This window comes from Phlebotomus papatasi, chromosome 2 (assembly GCF_024763615.1).
Source record: "Phlebotomus papatasi isolate M1 chromosome 2, Ppap_2.1, whole genome shotgun sequence".
Lineage (NCBI taxonomy): Eukaryota > Metazoa > Arthropoda > Insecta > Diptera > Psychodidae > Phlebotomus > Phlebotomus papatasi.
The window spans coordinates 23,567,900-23,591,353 of record NC_077223.1 but is presented as its reverse complement, the minus strand read 5'-3'; the positions used below and the strand labels follow the sequence as shown (position 1 = coordinate 23,591,353).

The 23,454-nt window shown below is 35.9% G+C and overlaps 8 protein-coding genes across 8 annotated transcripts; 3 read left to right on the top strand and 5 right to left on the bottom strand.

Moving 5' to 3' along the window:
• The first annotated feature begins 750 nt into the window (after window positions 1-750).
• LOC129803153 (cytochrome c oxidase assembly factor 3, mitochondrial) lies at window positions 751-2,117 on the top strand. The gene has a single exon (XM_055849511.1). It carries the CDS (start codon window positions 751-753, stop codon window positions 1,012-1,014), a length of 264 nt encoding a protein of 87 aa, XP_055705486.1. The 3' UTR covers window positions 1,015-2,117.
• On the top strand, window positions 1,020-2,117 carry LOC129803152 (dimethyladenosine transferase 1, mitochondrial). The gene has a single exon (XM_055849510.1). The coding sequence runs from the start codon at window positions 1,020-1,022 to the stop codon at window positions 2,067-2,069; it is 1,050 nt and encodes a 349-aa protein (XP_055705485.1). The 3' UTR covers window positions 2,070-2,117.
• Window positions 2,118-5,371: 3,254 nt separating this feature from the next.
• LOC129803151 (probable chitinase 10) lies at window positions 5,372-6,485 on the bottom strand. The gene is made up of 2 exons (XM_055849508.1): window positions 6,119-6,485; window positions 5,372-6,029 (listed from the first exon to the last, which is right to left on the bottom strand). The coding sequence occupies exons 1-2, from the start codon at window positions 6,395-6,397 to the stop codon at window positions 5,586-5,588; spliced, it is 723 nt and encodes a 240-aa protein (XP_055705483.1). The 5' UTR covers window positions 6,398-6,485; the 3' UTR covers window positions 5,372-5,585.
• Window positions 6,486-6,861: 376 nt separating this feature from the next.
• Window positions 6,862-7,938, bottom strand: LOC129803150 (peritrophin-44-like). Its single transcript, XM_055849507.1, has 3 exons — window positions 7,889-7,938; window positions 7,638-7,827; window positions 6,862-7,446 (listed from the first exon to the last, which is right to left on the bottom strand). Exons 1-3 carry the CDS (start codon window positions 7,893-7,895, stop codon window positions 7,146-7,148), a joined length of 498 nt encoding a protein of 165 aa, XP_055705482.1. The 5' UTR covers window positions 7,896-7,938; the 3' UTR covers window positions 6,862-7,145.
• Window positions 7,939-12,519: 4,581 nt separating this feature from the next.
• LOC129803149 (balbiani ring protein 3) lies at window positions 12,520-13,689 on the top strand. The gene is made up of 2 exons (XM_055849506.1): window positions 12,520-12,806; window positions 12,994-13,689. Exons 1-2 carry the CDS (start codon window positions 12,564-12,566, stop codon window positions 13,537-13,539), a joined length of 789 nt encoding a protein of 262 aa, XP_055705481.1. The 5' UTR covers window positions 12,520-12,563; the 3' UTR covers window positions 13,540-13,689.
• Window positions 13,690-16,262: 2,573 nt separating this feature from the next.
• Window positions 16,263-17,162, bottom strand: LOC129803147 (probable chitinase 10). Its single transcript, XM_055849505.1, has 3 exons — window positions 17,062-17,162; window positions 16,493-17,000; window positions 16,263-16,422 (listed from the first exon to the last, which is right to left on the bottom strand). The coding sequence occupies exons 1-3, from the start codon at window positions 17,078-17,080 to the stop codon at window positions 16,311-16,313; spliced, it is 639 nt and encodes a 212-aa protein (XP_055705480.1). The 5' UTR covers window positions 17,081-17,162; the 3' UTR covers window positions 16,263-16,310.
• Window positions 17,163-18,238: 1,076 nt separating this feature from the next.
• On the bottom strand, window positions 18,239-19,356 carry LOC129803146 (protein obstructor-E-like). Its single transcript, XM_055849504.1, has 3 exons — window positions 19,277-19,356; window positions 18,705-19,209; window positions 18,239-18,632 (listed from the first exon to the last, which is right to left on the bottom strand). Exons 1-3 carry the CDS (start codon window positions 19,293-19,295, stop codon window positions 18,311-18,313), a joined length of 846 nt encoding a protein of 281 aa, XP_055705479.1. The 5' UTR covers window positions 19,296-19,356; the 3' UTR covers window positions 18,239-18,310.
• A 289-nt stretch (window positions 19,357-19,645) lies between these two features.
• Window positions 19,646-21,024, bottom strand: LOC129803145 (peritrophin-1-like). The gene is made up of 2 exons (XM_055849503.1): window positions 20,338-21,024; window positions 19,646-20,063 (listed from the first exon to the last, which is right to left on the bottom strand). The coding sequence occupies exons 1-2, from the start codon at window positions 21,007-21,009 to the stop codon at window positions 19,890-19,892; spliced, it is 846 nt and encodes a 281-aa protein (XP_055705478.1). The 5' UTR covers window positions 21,010-21,024; the 3' UTR covers window positions 19,646-19,889.
• Between the last annotated feature and the right edge of the window lie 2,430 nt (window positions 21,025-23,454).

Genomic DNA, 23,454 nt, shown 5'->3' with positions numbered 1-23,454 from the left:
TGACGAAATTATTTGACGGGAAGTCTGGAATGTAGAAAAAAATCTACAGAAAATCGGCAAAATATCTACAGGAATTCGTCAGAGTATGCACCAGGATTCGTCAGAAAATCTGGAAAAATTTCTGACGAATTTTGTCCCAAGCGAAAATAAAATTCGTAGGAATATCTACAGATTTCTCGGCAGATTTTCGGCAGAGGTGTATAGATATTTTCTGCAGAAAACTTAAAGATATCTGACGAAATTATTTGACGGACCTTCATTGTGAAATGAAAACAAGTTTTATTTTATGTAAATTCGCTCAGCTGACACCTCATTGGCATGCAAGTATCAGAAAAAACTCAATGGATGGCGCTGTTCCCCATAGGAACAGTGTGGAAAACTGTTCACAATTTTTATTTTTAAGCTTTTATAAGAAAAAGTTCAACCAAATTGAACTTTTTCTCATAAAAGCATCCTTTTTTCATATGGAGTTGAAAATTTTCTAACAAATTTCTTGAGAAATTTCTCAATGGAAATGGCCCATAATAGTGGTAAAAATTAAAATTTACAATTTTTTTAGTGGTAATTTGGAAATTACACGTTGTTTTTTTACACGATTTTTTACTGTAAAAAATTAATACATCATCAAAAGTTAGATCAGAAACCTTTCCCCAGTTACAGACTTAGCATATTGGTATTTTACTAGTACTTATCATGTCTTAGCTCCCGGCCGGAATAGTAGGCAAAAAAGACAAAATAGTCGACATAACCATGTCGGGAGAACAGCCAAAAGTGAAATACGCAGATCCAAAAAGGAAACTCAAAGCAGCTGAAGTGGATTTTATGAAGTTAATTGAGCAGCAAAATCTCGAGAGAGTACTCAAGCTTAAGCGGACAAGGAAGAATAATCTGATCACGGCCCTGACACTCGGGGGCACGTGCCTGGCCATCTACGGATACTCGATGCTGGCAGTGAAGCAGGAGAAATTTCTGGACGATTTCGAGGAGCCTGTGAAGGTGCTGAAGGAGAACTAGTCACCATGTCACTCTCCCTAGCTGCTAAGAATTTACCACGGCTTCCGCCTCTACCTACAATCCGGGATCTAGTGAAACTCTACCGGCTTCAGGCCATCAAACAGCTTTCCCAGAATTTTCTCATGGATGAACGCCTGACAGACAAAATTGTACGTGCTGCTGGACGTCTAGAGGGACGACATGTGCTTGAGGTTGGGCCTGGACCTGGTGGTATCACCAGATCCATCATCAGGAAGCGACCACAAACCTTGCACCTTGTAGAAAAGGATGCTCGCTTTATGCCGACTTTAGAGCTACTCCAAGAATCCTGTCGGAGTCATGTTGATGTGACCATTGTGCGAGATGACATCCTGAAGTATCCTACAGAGATGGCATTTGCAGGATTGGAACAAACTCCCTGGGATGGCATAAGGGCACCCATCCATCTTATAGGAAACCTCCCATTTGCCATTTCCACCCGACTCCTAATCAACTGGCTCAAGGATGTGAGTCTGAGAAGGGGAGCTTGGGATTTTGGCCGGGCCAGCATGACTCTGACTTTCCAGAAAGAAGTCGGAGAGAGAATTGTAGCCCCCATCTTGGATGCTCAGCGATGCAGATTGTCTGTCATGTCTCAGATTTGGACAATTCCCCATCTGAAATTCATCATCCCAGGCACAGCCTTCGTCCCTCAGCCAGATGTCGATGTGGCCGTTGTTACGATCATCCCTTTGAAAATCCCAAAGACTCAGCTTCCCTTCGATCTCGTCGAGAAAGTGGTGAGGTACATCTTCTCCATGAGGCAGAAATATGTTCGCCGGGGCATTAGCAATCTCTTCCCGGAGGACGTAAGAGAGGAATTTACAGAAAAACTGTTCCAGGAAGCTGATCTCGATCCCACTCTTCGATCCTTCCAGCTTTCCGTTGAAGAATGTTTGAGGCTGGCAGATGCTTACAGTAAAATAATTGAAATTTATCCGAAGATCGATGAGTTCAACTATAGAGCTCCCAAGAGCCAGAGGTTTCCACTCTTTCAAGCACCAGATCCCGTAGAGGCGGAAGGGACGGAAGTGTAGATTCGTTAGAAATATATTTTTATTATTAATAAAAGTACATTGAACTTATTTCAAAAACTTTATTTCTTGATTAAAATTAGAGTTGGCTTTTATTAGAGACATTTCTCTGATGCTGATGATCTCTGAGTGAGATTAGTCTTGTGTTTTTTTTTTATTTTAAATCGATTACCCTGAGGATGATTCTCATACACTGAGAGAAATCCGAAAAAGTTAAAATAACATTCCGGAAATGTTTATTTTACCCTGCAGCCCCTGCAGTATTGATCAGAAATCGGTGTAAATATTATGCTTTTTAGGTGTATTAGGGGTTAAAAAGGGCTTAAAAATATGTAAAATTAACATTAAAAAATGTTAATATATTTTTACACCTAAAAATTGTTAAAGTTATGAGAAAAAAAGTTAATCGCACCCCTTTTTTTCTTAGTGTATGAATATGCTTTTTTTTTAAAACTAACATTCATTAAATCCATTAATTTTTTTTCTCCATAGAAATGAATTAGATGAAAATCGTAATTTTTGGAGGAAAAAAAATTAATTTTGGTCTAAAGTATATAATTTAGAAAGTTCGGATAAATATACATATTTACATAAAGTTACAGGATATTTTTAAACGATAAAAAAAATAAAAAAATGAATTATAAGGATAAAGGATATATAAAAGAAAAAAATTAATACTCGGATGCTTCGGATGTGATGGATTTCCTTATCAATATATATGAAGATAGAGGAGAGTGAGGCAGTTCATTTAAAAGACATTGAATTGAATTGAATTGTTTAATCTCTATTTAATAAAAAAACGATTTTATATATGAGGAGCTCAGAGCAAAAAAACACTATTTTAATAGGGAAATGCATACGACTTAGTTTTTTTTTGCTCCAAGCGCCTCATATTTTTGTCGAATAATTGAAATTCCACACCATGGAGATATTGGATACAGAAAATGAGACAGAGTTTAGGACCTGTTCGAAAGATTTTTCAAATGCATAACTAGAGCTCGAACTCTACAAAAAGAACAGTAATATCTTGATTTTGTGTTTTATATATTTTTTAACTCCTTGACTCTTGAGAAATCGTATTCTGGTAAAATTTTGTAAATTTGAAGTTTCGAATTTTTTTGACGTCACGTTGTTTGTCCCTTCGTCCGGCTGTCCGGCCGTTACCACACCTAAAAGCCAAATGGTTAGAGATAGAGACCTGGAACCTTTAGGGAATCCCCCCATAAATCGACCCTAGGATCATCAACATGTCCCTGACATTCCTCCATTCCTCCTCTCCTTCTCCACCAAAACCATGTTTTTTGGGATTGCTCGAAAACGCGTCCTGTGATTTTTTTTTTAATTTTCGGATATGTTTAGTAGGTGGTCATTTCCTCCTTATACGAAAATACAGTAGATTCTCTCAAATTCGGGCGACTAACTTTTTGAAATGCAAAGATTTTTTCTGTTTTTTCTTCATCTGCATACTAATACTAAGTTTACATACTTATATATGGTAAATTTAGTGAAAAAGGTCAATGATACAAAAGTACTATTCCGGTATAGCATCTAATGCCCTAGGCGCCCTAGACACACTTACGACTTAAACCGAGAGATGGCTCACCGTAATTATAATGAAAATAAAAATTAAATTATATTTATTTCCATCAGCTTTTGATTAGGCCGTCTCTCGATTTAAGCTGAGAAACGGCTTAGTTAGTGGGAAACTGATGAGAATTTAGTCAAAGCAATATTTGGATTATAATTACGTTAAGTCGTCTCTCTGCTTAAGTCGTAAGTGTGCTAGGACATAAGTCACGAGTTATGCCCTAGGCACACTTACGACTTAAGCCGAGAGACGACTTAGTGGAAAATGTTGGAAATGTAGTCTAACCATTATTTCTAATATAATTGCGCTAAGCCGTCTCTCGGCTAATCCTCAGGTCTATCAAGGACTTTAGAATACGTCGCAAAGTCTGCGATGCTTTGACATTCCTTTTATACAGGAAGTTCCGACTTAAATAAAAACGAATTGAAAGAATTTGACATGAATTGCTTAGTATTGGGGGCTCATTTATAAAAATAATTCTTGAAATGCTCCTAAATGTCCCAGCGAGCACATTTAGTTGAAAAAAGGTGCATGTACACCATATTTTTGCTGAATCCATCAGCAAAAATGTGCTATCGGTCAGCAGTCGCTGAACAAAAAGTGCTAACCAAATGGAAATAGCACTGCTGAGAATTCAGCTAAAAATACCATTATTTTCAGGTGAATTGGAGTCAGTTAGCATTTGATACTCGCTAGGGTATGCAAATATTTTTCACGCGGTAAATTTGAAATAGATTTCTTATGAGCCGTTGGCGCTGAAAATAGCCTGAAAAATTGGTACCGATTTAAAAAACCATAGTAAAATTATATAGGAAAAATAAAAGAAAATTCACATTATTCTTGGTGTTTTCCTCTATCAATTACTTTGAAAACAACTTATTTTTCTAATTTTTTACAACATAGGGTAATTTGCTGAAAGTCAGACAGCACTGAATGTCGGACACACTGAAATGCACTGAAAGTCGGACTATAAAGGACGGCTTCAGCAGCTTCAGTACATAAAAATATATGAAATTGAGCTGTTTCTTAAGTGTCCGGCTTTTCAAATTTTAATCCCACTTTTTTTATTTTTTATATAATATAGTGGGGCAGATCATCTTCCGCGGTTTTCCCTGCCCTTTCAAGAGATGTGTGTAGATGTGATTTAAAGAAACCTGAAAATGCGTTTTTGTGCCTTGTTTACAAAAAAATTATAAAAATCAAATATTTTTTCATATAATCTCGGCTTATAATAAGATAAATTTATGAAAAAAGATTTTATAATTTTGCCATGAATTTGTAAAACGGTTGAAACCTACTGACTATGGTTGACTTTTAAATAACTTGAAAAAAAATTGTAGAAAGCCTTTCCTTAAATTAAAATTTAGTATTAATGTGTCTTTACTGAAATAAATTGTTTTTAATGTAACGTCCTCAATAAATTTAACAACAAAAATGTTTTTTAAATGGAAATCCCTGATACTCAGTTTTTACAAAAAATTGTTAAGAGACTTACACATTTCAATTAAATTTTTAGCTTATTACCAATTTATTGATAATTCATGTGTCTCTTTAGGAAAAATAAAAGAAATTCATTATTCAAAGTCATGAACATTGGAAGAGAGGATACTTCCCACTATCACATCACTCTTTTTACCAGCAGATTCATTGTCTTTAAAAAGGATAAAATAAAAGTCCCTAAGGAGTTTTCTTTTAATTCTACATGGAAAACAATACCTTCCTATTGGAAATGAAAGCATTTTTATTATTTGAATTCCCATCTCAATATACATCAATTTAAATTCCCTCAAATTAGTTTAACAGAAGTCACTGGATGCCTCCAAAGGGTCACTTGGAAGTTTTCCCTCAGTTACTGCACTCGAAGATTTTCTTCATAAAATGGTAAATAGGTAGTTATTTCCGAGAAGTTTTCGCGATGAAGTATTGCTGCTTTAGGAGCGTTGCTTAGCCTCACACTTGGCAGAGTCAGGTAGGTCACACTGGAAGCGTGGAGCATTCCAGTAGTAGTTGCTGGGGCAGCTCATGATGAAGGGAGAACCCCCAATGCAGATGTAGTACTTGGAGCAATCTTCGGGGTAGGGGAAGAACTTCTGCTCACCTGTGCAATCTGGCAGGGGTTCATCTTCCTCGGGTTCAGTAATTTCTGGCTCCTCTGGTTCTTCCACATTATTGTCTCCCTTCTCGTAGCAGAAAGCTTTTCCGGGGTAGTCACATTGATTGTGAATGTAATCCCAGTGAACTCCTGGGGCACAGTGATGCTGGTAGGGAATTCCATTGGCACAGATGTAGTATTTCTCACAATTCATTGTATCCGCAATGAAGTAGACGCTGTCGTAGCCATAGCATCGAATAGGGGTGTTATTATTCGGTGGGAGCTAACGGAAAAATTTGAATATTTCAAAACATTGTCAAACGGGATGTCAAATTGAAATTTATAAATTTAATCACAATGTTTCAAACTTACACTTGGGCTCTCTCCGCACTGCACTTGATCTGGCCAGTTGCACACCCTCAGACGAGGATCATACCTCAGTCTCCCATCGCATCTCTTAACAGACGTCTTTCCATGATCGCAAACTATGAATGAGTTGCAATCGAAGGGATCAGCCAGCATTGTACCATGGGGTTCATGGACACACACAGAGGAGAAGAGTTCCATCTTCTGATCCAGTGTCATGGGTTCAGACGCAGCAGAAGCCTGGCCAAGGGCCAAAAGGACGCACAGAGCGCCAAACTTGAACATATCGACGCACTTGATGGCTTTAGCCCTCTCACAAAAAAAAACTTTAGACACTCTCAACACTCGTGAACTATATTGGCCAGATGCTTCCATCAGGAGTAGCCTTTATAGTAAGACTCCACCTAAGAGAGCTCCTCTTAAGTGCGATATCTATCACCTTGACACTGGAAAATGAAAGCAAACATGCCGATTTTTAAAAGCATTTTCGCGGATTTTTCATAGTGATAAACATCATGGACAGAGCGATATCGTTCTCGTCTGGCTCGGAAGTATGTATTAGAAAAAGTGGAAGTAGATGCTTTTGCGTCATTTCTTTTCCTCATGTGCCTTCTCATTTTCAAAATTTTTTGCACAAGATCTCTTTTTGATGATGACGTAAATTTGAAAATTTTTGACATCCATTTAAATATTCAAAATTTAACGGATCATGGTATTCGGATTAAAAAATAAATAATTTGAAAATCTTGTCTGTACAATCGCTTTTCTTTTATTTCTTAAACACATAACATATTGAACAAGATAATTGTTAGCAAATACACGTCAATATTTTGGGTAAATAACAATGTATGTCGACGGTTACCTGAGTTAAAATCATGATTGATAAGGAAATTGTGAGACAACTCATTGCCTCCCACTCTGTCCGAGCAGGGTATGATTTAATGGCGTGATTGATGAGAGTGACTGTGTAAAAGCGCAATTCCGGAGGGAAAAGTGCTTCCGCAACTTAAACATTTACACAAGGGATAGCTGCTTAAACCTGTGGTGGCTGCACAGGGGACAATTTAATGTAGGGACGGGACTTCCCAAGGACTGTAGGGGGCACCTCAGTGGGTGGATTTGTGGCATCTCCGCACTCCACGTAGTCGGGATATGTGCAGACTTGGTTAACGGGATCGAAGTAGAGGTTATCAGCACAGACTCCGGGAAAAGCTTCACCACCGCTGCAGTAGAACCAGGCACCACAGGATTCTGGATTATCAACGAAGTTTCCATCGGCAACTCCTGCGCATGGATTGCCAGCTGCTCCACAGAAATCGCCTGGATATGTGCACCTACACAAAGTTTGATAATTTTGAATTACAGACAATTTTGAGGTTTATCTCTTATTTTTTTTATCACATTTCGAGAATATTTAAATATTTGTATCTATATTCTTTGGCACAAAAGTTCTAAAAAATTGCATCATAGTCACAATCACAATTTTGTCACTGAATATGATTAATTGTTATGCAAAATCACTCACCAAACATTGATGGGATCGAACCAGAGGTTGTCAGGACAAGTACCTGGTAGTCCTACCTCTCCCCGACAGAGATAATATCCTTCACATCTCGTGGGATCAGCCACAAAAGAATCATCTGGTTGACCAACACAGACTACATCATTGCCCTGCGCAAATCCCACGAGGGAAATGGCCAGAAGGAAAAAAAGCTCTGCAGAAGAAATATAATTTAGGAATCACCTAGAAACACTCCCTGAGATTCAGTCACTTACTCTTCATGTTGATTTTGTAAGAGAGACTTGGTTCAAATGAAATTTCGCGATTTACTGATCATGTTTCTCATTGTTCTTAATTTTTAAGGCATAGAAGTTACTTTATCTGCAAAAATTTGCCCCGAAAAGAGGATTACTGCAAAGAATGTTAATCTTCTGGACTGAAGACTTAGATAAGATGAAGTCCCTTGTTTCCGATCAACTGATATCGGTGCCAGTGGTTTTTGGATGACGCTGTCTTCTTCCAAAATTCTCACAATAGTATGTTTTTCTATTAAAAAAAATGTGACGAAACTAAATAAGATTCTCTCAATGATGAACTGGCGCAAATGATTTCAGAGAGGTGTCTCCGGTGATTGCCAATGAAAATTTAGTCACGCTAAGTTGAAAACACTTTTTTGGTCTTTCCCAAAGCTTTCGATCCTGATGTGGATCTTCTTCAGTGGTCAACTAAATTGTGTTTTCCGAGTCTTTCTCAGGGATCGTGTGGTTCATGGGGTTAATAAATAAGATTTTTTATTTATTGATCAAGAAAATTGAGAAAGTAATTGAGATAATTCGCTACAAATTTGGTGTACATTTCCTGATCCTGACTCTAAGATATTTTGCTAAACAAGGTGTGAATAAGTGGCTCTCAGAGTGAACCGTGAGCGGCGATCGGCAAAATAGTACCGATCTGAAGCTCAAGATCAGCAGATCTGCACTATTTTGTTACGAGATCGACAGATCGGCATAATTTGGCCAGAGATCGACAGATCGGCACAATTTGGCCAGATATCGGCATGAGATCGGCCGATTGACATGAGATCGGCAGACTTAAATGTCAGTTCGCTCTTATGAAATATAGTGTTCGCTTAAACTCGTGTAACATCGGAAATTTCTTACAAACAATTCTGGTGTCAAATTACAAAATTGATTAATCTTGCAGACTTACTTTGCCATGTCAGCAATTAGTGTCATTTCAAATTTTAAAGTAGCTGTACTTACGAGGTCAAGAGATTTTTTTTTTGTGAAAATCTAAAATGAAACAGAATTTGCTTTTGCGCTTAATTGTAATACTGCGCTTAACCCTCTAACGGTGTTTTCTTTAATATGCGAAAAAAGTTCTAAAACAATGTTTTCTCGGATAATTATGATCCAATAGAGTCGGAAAAACCATCCATTGTTCATTATCTCTTTTAGTTTAGGCGCTAGGTGAGAAAATATAATTTTTTTTTGAAACTCTCTTTGCTTCTAAAATTCACATTTTTAGTTTTTTCAATTTTTTTAAATAAAATATACAAAGTAGAATGACATCTTTCAGTAAAAATAAATATATTTTAGTCAGATAACTTTAAATCGGTATTTTTATGGAAATTGGAAATGATTTTTTTTTGCACAAATATTTTTTGTTGCTTTTTCTCTGACCTGTCACACAAAACTGGGAATAGCAACAAAAAGAAGAGTCAAAATGAGTTCAAACTTTCAAGAGATTTTTATAAGACTATTACCGAGGACACTATAGCACTTTTAAATAAATAAAACCTTTATTGTCGCTGTAAATGTGGTTTTTGTGAAGACCGCCTGGAGGCGGTCTTACCCGTTACGTTAGAGGTTTAATGAGTAATATTGAAAAAAGTTATTTTTAAATAAAAAGGCAAAATTCAGTCTAATAAGAATATATTTTTCTTCAAAGCTTTGTGGTGGCTGGTACCACTTTATGGTGGTGTGATATCATAGTAATAATAACACTGTGCAACGATGATTTTGTCCCTCGGTTCTCATGCTAATTTTTCTATTGCTAGGGTCAAATGATTTACGAAAATACTTATCATTTTGATTTCATTTGGATTTTGCGCCTGGTATTTAGGAAAAATCGTTTTTGCCGTTTTTTGATACTTGGGTGCCTATATCTCCGATTCTGCTGAACCGATTTATTTCTCACTATGGAATAATTTGGTCTCCTTCACATGTCCGATAAATCCTCTGAACAGATGAAGTTGGTACAACTGACACCAGGGGCGCTGTAGTCTCAAATATGTCAGAAAACATGGAAAAATCGAACTGTTTAGCAAATTTAATCAAAAATATCTCGAAAACTACAACTGTCCCTAACTATCTGTTTTGTGGGTTTGATAGATAATTTTATTAGCTACATTTTCGTGTACAATTTTTCTCTCAGATTGTTTTTTAACCTCGAAATTGAGGTTCAAACGAAAATCGAGCACTTAGCCAATTAGAGAAAACCTTCACAATTTCAGGTATTAATATTTTCATGTGCATGGAAATTGCTCATAGCGTTTATAATTATACCACGAAAACTTTTACCCAGTGCATAAAAAATGCAAAAAATTCAACAAAAATCTTCAAAAATTTTTTTTGGAACTGTTAACATTTTTGCTGGAGTTTAATATTTATGAAACTACTAACTACTTATGAAATAAATTTGATTTATTATAGATATGATTTATTCAGTAATTAAGTATTTAAAAATCAAGTTTGAAGTCATGAGATCGGCAGATCGGCATGAGATCGACATGAGATCGACAGATCGGCACTCGAGTGAACCGTGAGCGGCACAGTTATCTACCCCTTGTTGCTAAATTTGGAAATCTTTTGATCAGCGAAAAATCATGTTTCAGAAAATTAAGAAAATATAATTTACAGCTTTATTGATTTACTTACCATACACATGATGCAGTTCAAATACCTTTAACCCTTTAAGGACAATTGGGTCACCCGCAACCCATAGAGAAAATAATTTTTTCCTGACTAACTAAAGTTATTTCTATCTAATGTTTGTTTGTACAGTCATACAATAGAAGGTTGTAGGAATCTAGAATACTTTTTACAAATCTCTAGCTATAGTAGTAAATATTTAAGCTCAAAAGTGACTAATTTTCAAATAACCTCATCGATGATTGATTTTTATTAATTTTTTTTTATATATTTTCAAACTTTTTTAAGTAAAAACTCCTTGATACTAGAAACTACAATAAATATACATAATATATTTCATTAGAACGAAAATTATCTTTCATCGATATTGTCAGAAAAATTATTAAAATATTTGGACTATTTTCGTCCCTATCGTTCATAGCAAAAATTACACCGAATCAGACTCCGTTGTGCTTTCCGATATAAGACGTTTTACATATTTATGTTTTACAAATTTTGTCTATTAGTTTAATTTTTATTTTTGATTTTCGCAATTTTCAATCAGTAAAAAGTGTCTCGTCCTTAATCCTTTAAGGATGATTGGGTCACCGGTGACCTAAAAATTAAATTTTTCCTATGGCCTTCTAAACTTCGATTTTACTCTTAAAAGTCAGAAAAGGTGATTTTTTCGGACCTCTAATTTTTGACCCTCTCATCCTTAAAGAGTTAAAGGGTTAACCCCAAAAAAAGCTTTGTGATCTAAAGGGAGATTTAAACTCGAGACACGTGCATCATATAGAGAGAGTATACTCTACCACTTAATCCAATAAAAACCCTTATTTATTAATTTTTTATGATAGGGGAGGGTTTATATGCTTCGCACACACTCTGGCTTCGAACACTTTACATTTTTTCCCATAGTCCTTCAGTGTATCTGACCTATTGCATAGCTAAAATTAAGTCACACATTTTTCTAGAAAAAAATTAAGTCTGATTTATTAAAGGAATATGGAAAAATATGAAATGTTCGAAGCCAAAATATGTACGAAGTCTGAAAAGTTTTCCTTGTTCCTATACATTTTTTTTCACTTTAAAAGTACCTGAGCTTACAAGACGAATATCTTGCCAGATCCTACATCTCCTACGAGATAAAATTCAGTATACCAAGGAGATCAATTTTGATTAAAAAGAATTTTCCTTCAAAATTTTGTGATAATTTATACATAATGATTTGTCTAATTTACGAAATCGGCTAATATAAAAGTCGATCAAATCCAATAAAAAGGAAAATTGAATAGACTTCGCAAAATTCTCTAATTTTCGGAGTTTGATGCTATACTTTAGTAATGCAAAATTTTTAATAAAATAACTGAATGTTGTTTTTTTTCAATTAAACTAGATTAATAATAAAATATCTAATGATAGTTTGAAGAATTCAAAATTGTTGAATTGAAATATATAATAAATAAAGAAGTAAAGAATATAATAAGAATTAACTACGTTTATTTTTTTTAATATTCGTTATTGTCTGGAAAAATGTGTTTATTAATTTGGGTTAAGACTTGGTCGTTAAATGTCCATGGAGACATGAGTTTCCTCTAGATAAAAGAGACCAAGAAAAGGAATTGACTAGAGCTTAAAAAATGATCTTTGAATCACTATTTGCGTTTTGAAATATTGTGATGTTGTGGTCATATCTGCACGAGTCAAATCAGTCACAGAGATAAGAATTTCGTGACTTTTGTGTGAGGGTTGGGAGGAAGTTGAATGGTAAAAGGCTCAAATAAATAAACAAATTGAGGAAATACAAAAAAAAATTGATAGTGTGAATGAGTGTGTTCTCATTAGATCGCACTTCTAAGATATGAAATCATTAATTAAAAGAGTGATTGCTACTTTTGTCTATATCAGGATGTTCTCAGGAGATTCTCATCGGGGTACGCGCGTGACATGGCTTGGTAAATAAAAAGGCCACTTGGACACTCTATGGCTCGATTTCTCGTGTGTGCATCTCTACGTGTTGACCGTGTTAACCACAATGAAAGGATATACCCTAGTCCTGTGTCTGGCTTTGGCCGCCCCAATTGTTTTGGCAAATATCCGGGAACAGTGTGAAGAAGGAAATTTGTCTCCAGGATACTATCCACACAGCACTTACTGCAACAAGTTCTACAGCTGTGTCTTTGAAACCATCTACGAGCACACCTGTGTTACTCCCTTCCTGTGGAACAATGATATTCAGAATTGTGACTACCCAGAAAATGTTGATTGTGGAGATCTGGTGAGTGGAGAGACAGTGAAAATACAGTTATTTTGTTGTTCTGCAACGGTCGTAAACGAACATTATTTTGAATTTGAAATAAATAATCGTTCTTCACAATGATGACCCGATTAGAGACAAAGTTGATCAAAAATATACAAAAAATAACAAAGTGATAAAAAATCTGTTACTTAATTATTTTGTTTAGGTTATTCCACAGAAACGCAAGGATGGGGTTGATGAGGAAGAGCTCCCACAGACCGCTCAAGGAACCCCATGTACTCAGGGCTGTCCCTGTGCACAGGGATGCGTAGGTGCTGATGAGAATACCCCAGTCGGAAGCTGTGGATGTGGTTGTGCTGGATCTGCTCCCTCTGGAGGATGTTCCGCAGGATGCCCAGGAGGCTGTGGTTGTGGCTGTGCTGGAGCCCAAGGCGGTTGCTCTCAGCAGAATCCACAGCAACCATGCCCTCAAGTTCCTGGACAGACACCAAGTACCTGTCCTTGTGGATGTAACTCCTGTAATAATGACAATGACTTTACCCGACCTACTGTGCCTGGACAAGCACCCAGTACCTGTTCTTGTGGATGTAACTCCTGTAATAGTGACAATGACATTCCTCGCCCTCCTGTACCCACTGACCTCATCCACCGAATGGCTCAAGCTCTTCTGCCACCACGTCCTTGCGGATGCCAAAACTGCCAGGGATGTCAATCCGGCAATGTCCAACGTCCTGAACTCAGACCTTTCTAAGTTACTCGCTGGAGCACAGTTTCATCAATTTAGAACATTATAATCCTAATGTTACCACTCTGGACAATTTTTAGTGATTTTTTATTCTGAAAACTCAATGTTTTTTTCGATAATTTCTGTGCAAATAAATTTCTTTTCAATCAACTGAAACTTCTCTTGCAATTTTTTTATTTAAATTAAATCGCGTGGAATGCATGAATTCATGGGTTCGATTATTATTTTGCTAAAGAAAGTAAAGAAAGATTCATATTATCTGCTTGTATGAAAAAGTTGTTTAATTTTGCTTAATAAAGTTATTCGTCGTACTTATAAGTTTGAACTTATCGTGAAGTTTCATCCAATTTTCTATTCCTTATTTATATCATGAATTGGTTCATAAGTAACATTAAACGCTTTAAACTTTTGCTATGTGTAAAAAATACCTTTGAGTTTAGGATGAAAAATTATTTGATTGGAATACAGCGCAATGATATTAGTCAAAAAATTGTGTAGAGAAAAACTTTCAGGCTTCGCATACACCTCTGTCTTCAACTTCAAAATTTTCCTATATTCATTTGACAAATTTGACTATTTTGATATCTCGTATTAAGTTACACATTTCCTGAAAAAAATTAAATCAGGTTCATTAAATCAATATAGGAAAAATATAAAGTTTTCGAAGCCAGAGTGTGCGCGAAGCCTGAAAACTTTCCCCTACAGCGCCTACTGCACTTCCACTACTTCGCAAATTTGTATAAAATGTGTTAAATATTTCTATATAGTTCCAAACGTTCCAAAAGTATCATTAAACATTTTTAGCACTTTTAGAACTGCAATATGAGAGAAGTGGTTAAAATCAGGTGAGAATTTCATAGGGGAATGTTGGTATGGTTCGCACAGAGTGAACCTTCAAACGATGCGAATTTTCTCTTTGTTTGCAAAGAGCTGACTTACCATTTCTCATCTCGTCTCATAAGCTTAATAATTATCTATCTTATGGCTAAAAAATGACGAACTAGCTCTTGACAAACAAAGAGAAAATTTGCGTTGTTTGAAGGTTCACTCTGTGCGAACCATACCAAATTCCCCTATATAGAGCTGTTTCTAAAATTTTAAGTATATCAACGGTTTCCTTTGTAACAAAATCAGATCGACATTGCGTAATATGTGGTCTGCATGACGTCTGGTTTTGATCAGATTACCAAAAACATGCAAGTTCGTCCATATTGTAATTAGATAATAACAACAATTGCATAAGCTACTTTGGTCGTAATAAGGTAAAGGGGGACTGGGGCAGTAGTAAACATGGGGTAGTTGTAAGCAATGCAATTTTTTAATTTGATATTAAACTATAGAGGAAGAAATCTATATGAATTGATAGATAATATACTGATAAATGAAATAACAATCAGTGCTCATAACTTACCCCAGATTTACTGCTGCACCAATTAGGTGTGATACCATCATAATCACACCAATTTTCCATAAAGCCGGTAAAACCAACATAATGTAGAAGCTGACCTACTTGATCTGTGTGTACTGAAGTGAAGTTTCCTGGCTCTTTGAAGGAGAAATTTGGGAAATTTTTATTTTGTATTATATATATTTTTTGTAATATTTCGTTTTATTACATATAAAAAATAATTGTTTTTCAAAAGTTGTTCATTTGTCATGCATCAAAAGTTTGTTGCCTCATTTGAAAAGTTACTCAAAATGGTCAAAAACATGCAACTAACTTAAAATACATAAATAGGGTATCCACTCAGAGGGTTGATAACAGCAATGTAAGTATCTCTGATAGTGACCCAATGATGTATGCTTCATAAATTGAAAGACAGTTGGTTGCTGAAGGGACACAGGTCCCTACTGTTACAAAAACAAGCTCATATTAAATGAAAATGGTAAGAATGTTTGGGTGGCTCAGAAAAATAAAATTCATTTACAAAAAGAAAAATTCGAAAAAGTAATTTTTTCTATGATTTTTTGCACCTGGTTTCCCGATCACACATAAGGCAACAAACTTCTGACACTTACTGTATATACTGCTCTCTCTCTGTGGAGTTCGAATATATGTATACGAATTATGCCCACCGCACAATAACTTTGTTTGTAAATATGTTTTCAAAATTTCCTATGAGAGTGAGCAAGATTACTAGATCTAGGTCTCACTCACTCTCATAGTAATGTCAAAAATATGTTTACAAAACAAATGTTATTGTGCGCTGGGCATTACCTGCAGGATTTTCTTAGATCTAGATAAGGTGAAGTTAAAGGGACGTTGTACACTTAAAGCAGTGTGCAAAAATCTTAAGTTCTTACCTAAAACTAATTGTTAATTACATCATAAACTAATAATTTTATGTTTTTTTTGTAATCTAGTTTTAAGTAAGAAATTAAAATTTTTGCAAGCTGTGTATAATGTCCATAAGTTATGACTACAACTACGCCCTAATCTGTTTTATAATATTTCAATAAAACAGTAGGAAAGAAAAGTTTGATGGAAAGAACGAATAGATGAACGTACTTCGTATCAAAGATTATTATCCCTGTGGAATAAGTAGAATATATAAAGAAGTGAGCAATAAAACCTTTACGTAAATACGTAAGCGGTATACCGTTCGTGCAAACAAGAGTAAAACAATCAAAACGATAGAGTACTTAAAATAGAATATGCCTCAAATAATAAAAATCGTTATATTTTTTAACTTTACTGAAAAACAATTATTTAGTGAAACACAAAAAAAGATTTTTTAAAAATCAAGATAAAGCTGTATTTATTAAAATGAAAAAAATTATTCACATCCTGCTTCTTCTGGAGTAGTACACCATCCGTTGATCCTGTCGAAGTGCTGTCCTGGTGCACATGACCGCTGTACAGGCTCTTGATCAATGCAAATGTAGTATCTGCACGTAAATTATAAATTAGTTCAATTTCTGAGGCGATTTTCTTTTAGAGTAATAAGCAGTAACTTACAGATTACAATCAGTTGGATGTGGCAGAAGCTCGAGTCCCTCTTCAGGTGGATTCTCGGAACAGAGAGGGTAGGGACAATCGGAAAGGGCAGGCGTTGTACAGTGCCCAAGTTCATTATGCCAGTGCAGATTATCAGGGCACTGTCGTTCTGTGATTTCACCATTCACGCACCTGAAGTACCTGTTGCAAGTACCAGGAACTCTGTCATCCCAGAAATCTCCCTCAGCACACTCTCTATCGCCAGGACCACCAGCATCGGGATCACATCCAGCAAGTGCTGGATAGGTACAGGTACCTTCACCAGGATTTTCCCCTGGTCTGAAATGCAGATCATAAGGGCAGTGTCCCCCTAGTCCTTCGACTGCATCAATAACACAATAGATAAATGCAGTACAATCAGTTGGATGTGCATGGTGTCCGGGAACTTGGTCAACACAGAATTCTGGAGGGATTTCCAATTGCGCCAAAATTTGACTTACTTGCAGGCTCACAAGAGCGAGTATTATAACTACAATTTAAAAGATAATTATAGGATCACGAATTTAACACGAACCTAAAGTTAAACCTACTTCTTGCACACTTTTTCATGGTACCTTAGAAAAGTACCCCTGTATAGATGATAATTGTAGCAAAAAAAGCACAAATAGGTTGCTCGCGTAGAACATTACACCTTTTATACTTCACGAAACCTGCGGAATCTTGAAAATTAAATCTTATCTTTTGTTCTTGAGGCTATGATAAAGAAATTTCAAGAAGGTATTAACTTGATTTTCTACATGTACGTGGACACCAAATTTTGTCCAAGCAAATCTTTCCCTATGCCACTGATAAAAGTATAATTGTGAATATTTCATTTGATTTCAATCGAGCATGATTCAATGAAAATTGTGATATAATTTCTTACAAATTCAACATTTTGATAACATTGATGCTTAAGTCCCAGTTCCTGAATTAATTATGTTGTAAATTACATCATTCGCAGTTAAAAATTCTGATTAGATAACGAACAAGATCATAAAATCTTTATATTCTTAAATAAAGTTTTATAAAAGTAATATAAGTCAACGCTTAAATTCTTTTATAATTTTTTGATTTATTTATTTCATTATTGTGACTGCCAAGGAATATTTATGATAAATCTTGGAAATAAAATTTAAACTCTAAATTAATGGTTTTTAAGTGAAACTTTGAAATACTGAAGTTCCAGTAAAGTATTACATTTTAAATATAGAGGGAAGTGGGGTGCCTTTGAATTGGAACACCTGGACCTAGGGTTTCTTCTCCTATTTTTAAATGGAACTGCACCTCATCATGTTATATGATTTAGCTTCAAAAATCAATTGAAAAGCTGAATTACATTATCATAGAGTTCAGTTGAATTTAAAAATAGGAGGAAAAAGTTCTATTTCTCAATGGTTGGTGTTCTAATTCAAAGTACCTCATTTCCCCCTATTTAGAGACAATTTTACAAAATTGTGAATAAATAAATAATTATAATACATAATGCAACACATTGTTCAATATGTCTCATTTCTAATAATATTTTACTTATTGATAAGCTACAATCAGTTTTTGGTCATTTCATAAGATGTCTCAAACAAAGGTCTCCGTTCTCAAATAAAATTGCGCACCATGACCAAGTTGAATGACTGTCAACTACAGGATTAGGCTAGGTAATTTACTGCTGGAGACTCTTATTGATAAGGCAAGAGGAATTTTTCGTAGGAGTAGACAAAAACAATCCAATTTTTCAGGCACTAGTTTAATAAATGACACAAAAAAAACTAGTCAAATAATATAAATTAAACATAATCTAAATTACGGTGCTGGCTCTTCTGTCGTCGTTGTGTCAGGTTCCGGAGTTGTTGTGTCAGGTTCCGGGGTTGTTGTGTCAGGTTCTGGAGTTGTTGGGTCAGTTGCTTCAGTAGTATCTCCAGGTCCTTCTGTCGGTGCTTCTGTTTCTCCAGGTCCCTCTGTTACTCCAGGTCCTTCTGTTGTTGGTGGATCAGTTGGTGCAGGTCCTGATCCGAGTTCACATCCTGCCTCTTCGGGTGTTGTACACCATCTGTTTATCCTGTCGAAATGCTGTCCAGGTGCACAATTCTGTTGAATAGGTTCCTGATCCATGCAAATATAGTACCTGGAAAGATTTTTTTTTGTTTAAATTCAGAAATTATCAGTTTTGACAATGTATTATCTTTTTGTGACTTACATTGTGCAATCTGTAGGATGAGGGAGTTTTTCAATTTCTCCTGGAGTTGGATTTTCCGAGCAGATAGGATAGGGACAGTCAGAAAGTTCTGGTGTTGTGCACTGCTGCGTTGCTGAATCCCAGTGCAAATCTCCAGCACACTGGCGTTCCTCGATAACACCATTTAGACATCTGATGTATCTGTTGCAGGTTTCATTAACTCTCTGCTCCCAAAAGTCTCCCTCAGCACATGTCGTAGTATTTCCACCAGCATTTGGATCGCAACCAGCTAAATCGGGGTATGTGCATACTCCTTCACCAGGATTTGCTCCTGGTTTAAAGTGAAGGTCATCAATACATCGTCCAGCCGTACCTGTTCCGTCTGCTTCACAGTAGATAAATCCGTTGCAGTCTCCTTCGAAGGGATAGTGACCTGGAGGTAGATCAGTACAAAAGCCTTCCGGTGCTACCAAATCAGCACCCACTATTAGATTCACTTGAAGGCTCACAAGAGCCAAGATAATCACTGAAAGATTTAAAAAAAAACTATTTTTAATACACAAGGGTTTTTGGAACTTAAAACTTAAACTTACACCTTTCACACTGTCGCATGATCGTATGAAAAAGTCACTTCTAATGATGATAATAGCAACAAAAAAATCACAAATAGATTGCTACCGCAGCACTTTACTACCTTTTATACTCGGTCAAATCTCCGAAAAAGGAACAATCTGAAAAGTGAAATCTAATCTATTATTCTCGGGTCGTGATAAGGGAATTCCAGGCAGGCATTAAGTTGATCTCCAAACTACAAGAACATAAATTTTGTCCAAGACAAAAGCTTAAATTTTCCTCAGCAACTGATAAGAATTTATCACCAATTATTTCATTGATTTTTACAATAAAATCTTCCTTTTTTTTGCATGAAAATGACAACCCAATTATTATCATGACTCAATCAGTAAAATTAACATCGACAATTTATTTTCATGTTTACTCTTTTTGATGTTCAAATCCATATTGATACTCTCTTCCTCCATTTAACACCTCATAAATAATCACTCACAATCCTTTGTGTAATCTCCAAATGTCGATATAGATGATTAAAAAAAACAAAACGAGAGAGGTGAAGAAAGCGTTTAAAATTTTGTGAATGAAGCAATTTTTCGGTGTATTTAGCAAGGCGTTAAAAAAAGCGATTCATATTCAATTGCGGCTGTGACACACAACCTGAGGTGCCCAGTTGCAGGTGAGAAGTCTAGGATCGAACAGAAGTCCGGCATCGCAGTGGTAAAGAACAGCTTTGTTGTGTTCGCACCTGTAATAAGCTCCACAGTTGGCGGGATGAGCAATGTATTCCCATTCACGTCCATTGCAATCCTATGCCAGAAAATTAGCATTAGCCGATAAAAAACCGTCATAAGCAATATGGCTGATTAACGACTTCAAGCCAGCGAACTTTTAGTCCAGAAGAGTGCAAAAACGGTTTGAAACCGAAAAAACGTCAAATAAAACTTGAACGTCAATGGTCAAAACAATACTTGAACAAACTTATTTTGACGTTTATTCGGTTTCAAACGGTTCTTGCACACCTCTGTTTTAGTCTTTGCTGTACAAGTAATATTTCCTTTAAAAACAAAGACACTTAGCTTACCGGTAGGAAAGGATCTACATCTGGTAGGGGTTCAGGAACACAGTTAACCTCAGCTGGCCAGTTGCAAGTCTCAAGAGCAGGATCAAAGACAAGGGCAGCATCACAACGCTGGAGCATGGGTACGTTGTTTTTGCACACATAGAAACTATTGCAGTCGTAAACGTTGGGCAAATAGACACCATCCTGGTACATGCAATCAGGAGCAGGTCCAACTGGTGGACCAGACATTTCGTAGCATCTCACATTAGCCGCCCAGTCACAAACTCCGAGATCAGCATTGAAGAGCAATCCCCAGTCACAGGACTGAAGCTTAGGGTTACCATTGTGACAAACCACAAATGAGTTGCAGTTGGTGGTGGGGAATTTCCTGCCATCAGCCTGGTTGTGACAACTGGGCAAATGAGCATCTCTAGATTGCACAAGCTCCCTACATCCATGCTTCGATGGTGTATCGCAACGGAGCTTCCAACGATTAAATTCCTCACCAGGTGGACAGGATTTTTCAACTAGGCTTCCATCTTCAGCACAAACCTTGTACTTCTGGCAGCTAGTGGGATGAGGAAATCCCTGTATTTTGTCCAAACTTTTTTGAAGTGGACAACGCCAATCCCTAGCTGCTGCAGTCACTCCAAGGAGAACACAGAATACCAGAAAATGTCCACGAGAATGCATTTTGAACTCCAAACTGCCAACTTTTCCGCCTGTTTGCGCCTTAAATAACTATCGACCGACTCCTCCTCAATTTTTAGCCAAGATATCACTTCCACCTGTCTTGTAGATTGTCGATTGTGTTAGATAAATCGATATTGACGTATCAATTTACGAAAGACATCCGGATGTCTCACTCATTAATTGTCGTAAGGTATTCAAGTCAACCGATAGAAGACCCCCATCACGACGTCAGATAACACCTGCAAGGTCTTTCTGATATGATGATTTTAGAATACTTGAAGGCTGCAGTAGATTATGCAGTATTTTGGTAAAAATGGAAATTGATAAGTGGCAAAAGGTAAATTAAGAAATTATGCCCTTTCACGTATTTTAATAATAATGCTTGCGCAACATTCCATGAAGGAACTAGGCCTTCCCACAAGGGGATTTTTAGACATGCATTATTATTTTTTCTTGTACGGGATGAGGTTGTCAGTCCCATGCCCGTGGAATCAAGTGCAGTGAAACTCATTTAATGCAATCAGAACACCTTTAACGCCAGAAAAATTCCTAGCGACCTAAAGGAGATTCGAACCCGGGACACTTGCATAATAGAGCGAGTGCTCTATCACTTGACCCATTGAGTGCCGTTCACATCTTTTAGATCAAGAAAATTTCATGCAATATTCCACTCCTTCACACTTTTTCTCCATCTTGTGAATATCACACCAAATTTAAAGCAGTTCAATCCAATTTTAAACAGTGGAATAGATAATATAAAACATTTGAGAAATAAGCGGATATTAATTTTAATTTTATTAAATTTTCATGATCTAAAAAGTGTTTTTGGGCCAAAAAGGATTTTTGGACTATTTTAATTACTGGACTAATTTTTTTTTGCTTAAGGGGTTTCCCTCACTGAGGGAAATCCGAAAAAGTTAAAATAACATTCCGGAAATGTTAATTTTACCCTGCATTTTTGATCCGAAATCGGTGTAAATATTACCCTGTTTAGGTGTATTGGGGGTTAAGGTTATCCTTTATCATGTTAATTTTATCCTTAAAAAGGTGTAAAATTAACATTAAAAATGTTGATATATTTTTACACCTAAAAAGTGTTAAAGTTATGAGGAAAAAAGTTAATCGCACCCTCTTTTTTTTCTCAATGTAGTTACAAGGTCAAAATGAGTCTATATTTTTATTAATTAAATAGATGGATAAATTATCCAAGAATATAATATAGTATAAAAATTTGAGAAGCCAATTCGAAGAAGAGATTACAGAGATACAGAGATCGGAATTTAAAAATGCATCTTTAAAAAACTCTGAAAAACAGTTCTGATTTCACGATTTCCCTCGGGTATTAATTAATTAATTTAAATATGAAATACACTTATAAAGATTGAATTTGGAATTGATGCTTGGTCTTTTCCTTCTCTTAAAAAAGTCAAAAATACAATTGAGTTTTGGCCTCCTAAATGGGGAAACCCCCTTAAGAAAATTGAATATTTTACTGACCATTTTGAATTATTTGCTGACCCGATTTTGATTTTTTTTTATTTATTAAATTTGCTATTTTAGTGCTCAAATATGTTTTTCCCATTCATAAATAATATTCACTGATTTTAGGAATTTATTAAAAGATAAGTAATACGAATTACATAAAAAGCTCTTTGAAAAAAGCTCTTTTAAAAAGCTCTTTAACCGTTCAAAGTAGAATAAATCTTTTAAAACCTATTTAATGAATAAGTTTGTGATTATGTATAAGATGTATGAGACTTCATTTACCATCACCCTAATCTCGTCGATTATCTCGGAAACTATGAGAGATAGAGGCCTCAAACTTTACGTCCATTTAGAGCCCCTTTCAGGCTTGATATGTGTAAAATTTCACTTGGAAATGATGAAAATTGGATGAGAAATGTATAAAAGTGTCTGAAAATCTTTAAAGTCGATTATCTCGGAAAACTATGAGAGATAGATGCCTCAAACTTTACATACATTTACAGCTTCCTTTAGGCTTGATATGTGCAAAATTTCACTTGAAAATTAAGAAAATTGTATGAGGAATGCATAAAAGTGTTTGAAAATCATTAAGGACGATTATCTCGGAGACTATGAGAGATAGAGGCCTCAACTTTACATCCGTTTAAAACCTCTGTCAGCAACCTCTGATAATCCGCGAAGATATTCATAACCCACGAAAAATACGCGAAAATCCGCGAAAAAATTGTGCCCGGCAAAAAATTTCGCGCACCGCGAAAATCTGCGAAAAATTTCGCACTCCGCGAAGATCCGCGAAAATATATGCTCCCCGCGAAAATCCCAGAAAAAAATTCGCGAAGCGCGTAAATCCGCGAAAAAATATACATCCCTTGAAAATCCGCGAGAAAATACGCGAAAAAATTCGCGCCCCGCGAAAATCCGCGAAAAAAATCGCGCTCTGCGAAAGTCCGCGAAGAAAAT

Excerpts from the sequence above, each read along its gene's own strand:
- LOC129803153 (XM_055849511.1), top strand. The coding sequence starts at position 751 with ATGTCGGGAGAACAGCCAAAAGTGAAATACGCAGATCCAAAAAGGAAA.
- LOC129803152 (XM_055849510.1), top strand. The coding sequence starts at position 1,020 with ATGTCACTCTCCCTAGCTGCTAAGAATTTACCACGGCTTCCGCCTCTA.
- LOC129803151 (XM_055849508.1), bottom strand. The coding sequence starts at position 6,397 with ATGTTCAAGTTTGGCGCTCTGTGCGTCCTTTTGGCCCTTGGCCAGGCT. Across the intron at positions 6,030-6,118 it reads AGTGCGGAGAGAGCCCAAGT|CTCCCACCGAATAATAACAC; the intron begins GTAAGTTTGAAA and ends TTTTTCCGTTAG.
- LOC129803150 (XM_055849507.1), bottom strand. Across the intron at positions 7,447-7,637 it reads TTCGATCCCATCAATGTTTG|GTGCACATATCCAGGCGATT; the intron begins GTGAGTGATTTT and ends AACTTTGTGTAG.
- LOC129803149 (XM_055849506.1), top strand. The coding sequence starts at position 12,564 with ATGAAAGGATATACCCTAGTCCTGTGTCTGGCTTTGGCCGCCCCAATT. Across the intron at positions 12,807-12,993 it reads ATGTTGATTGTGGAGATCTG|GTTATTCCACAGAAACGCAA; the intron begins GTGAGTGGAGAG and ends TATTTTGTTTAG.
- LOC129803147 (XM_055849505.1), bottom strand. Across the intron at positions 16,423-16,492 it reads CATCCAACTGATTGTAATCT|ATACTACATTTGCATTGATC; the intron begins GTAAGTTACTGC and ends ATTTACGTGCAG.
- LOC129803146 (XM_055849504.1), bottom strand. Across the intron at positions 18,633-18,704 it reads CATCCTACAGATTGCACAAT|GTACTATATTTGCATGGATC; the intron begins GTAAGTCACAAA and ends AAATCTTTCCAG.
- LOC129803145 (XM_055849503.1), bottom strand. The coding sequence starts at position 21,009 with ATGCATTCTCGTGGACATTTTCTGGTATTCTGTGTTCTCCTTGGAGTG. Across the intron at positions 20,064-20,337 it reads ATGTAGATCCTTTCCTACCG|GATTGCAATGGACGTGAATG; the intron begins GTAAGCTAAGTG and ends TTTCTGGCATAG.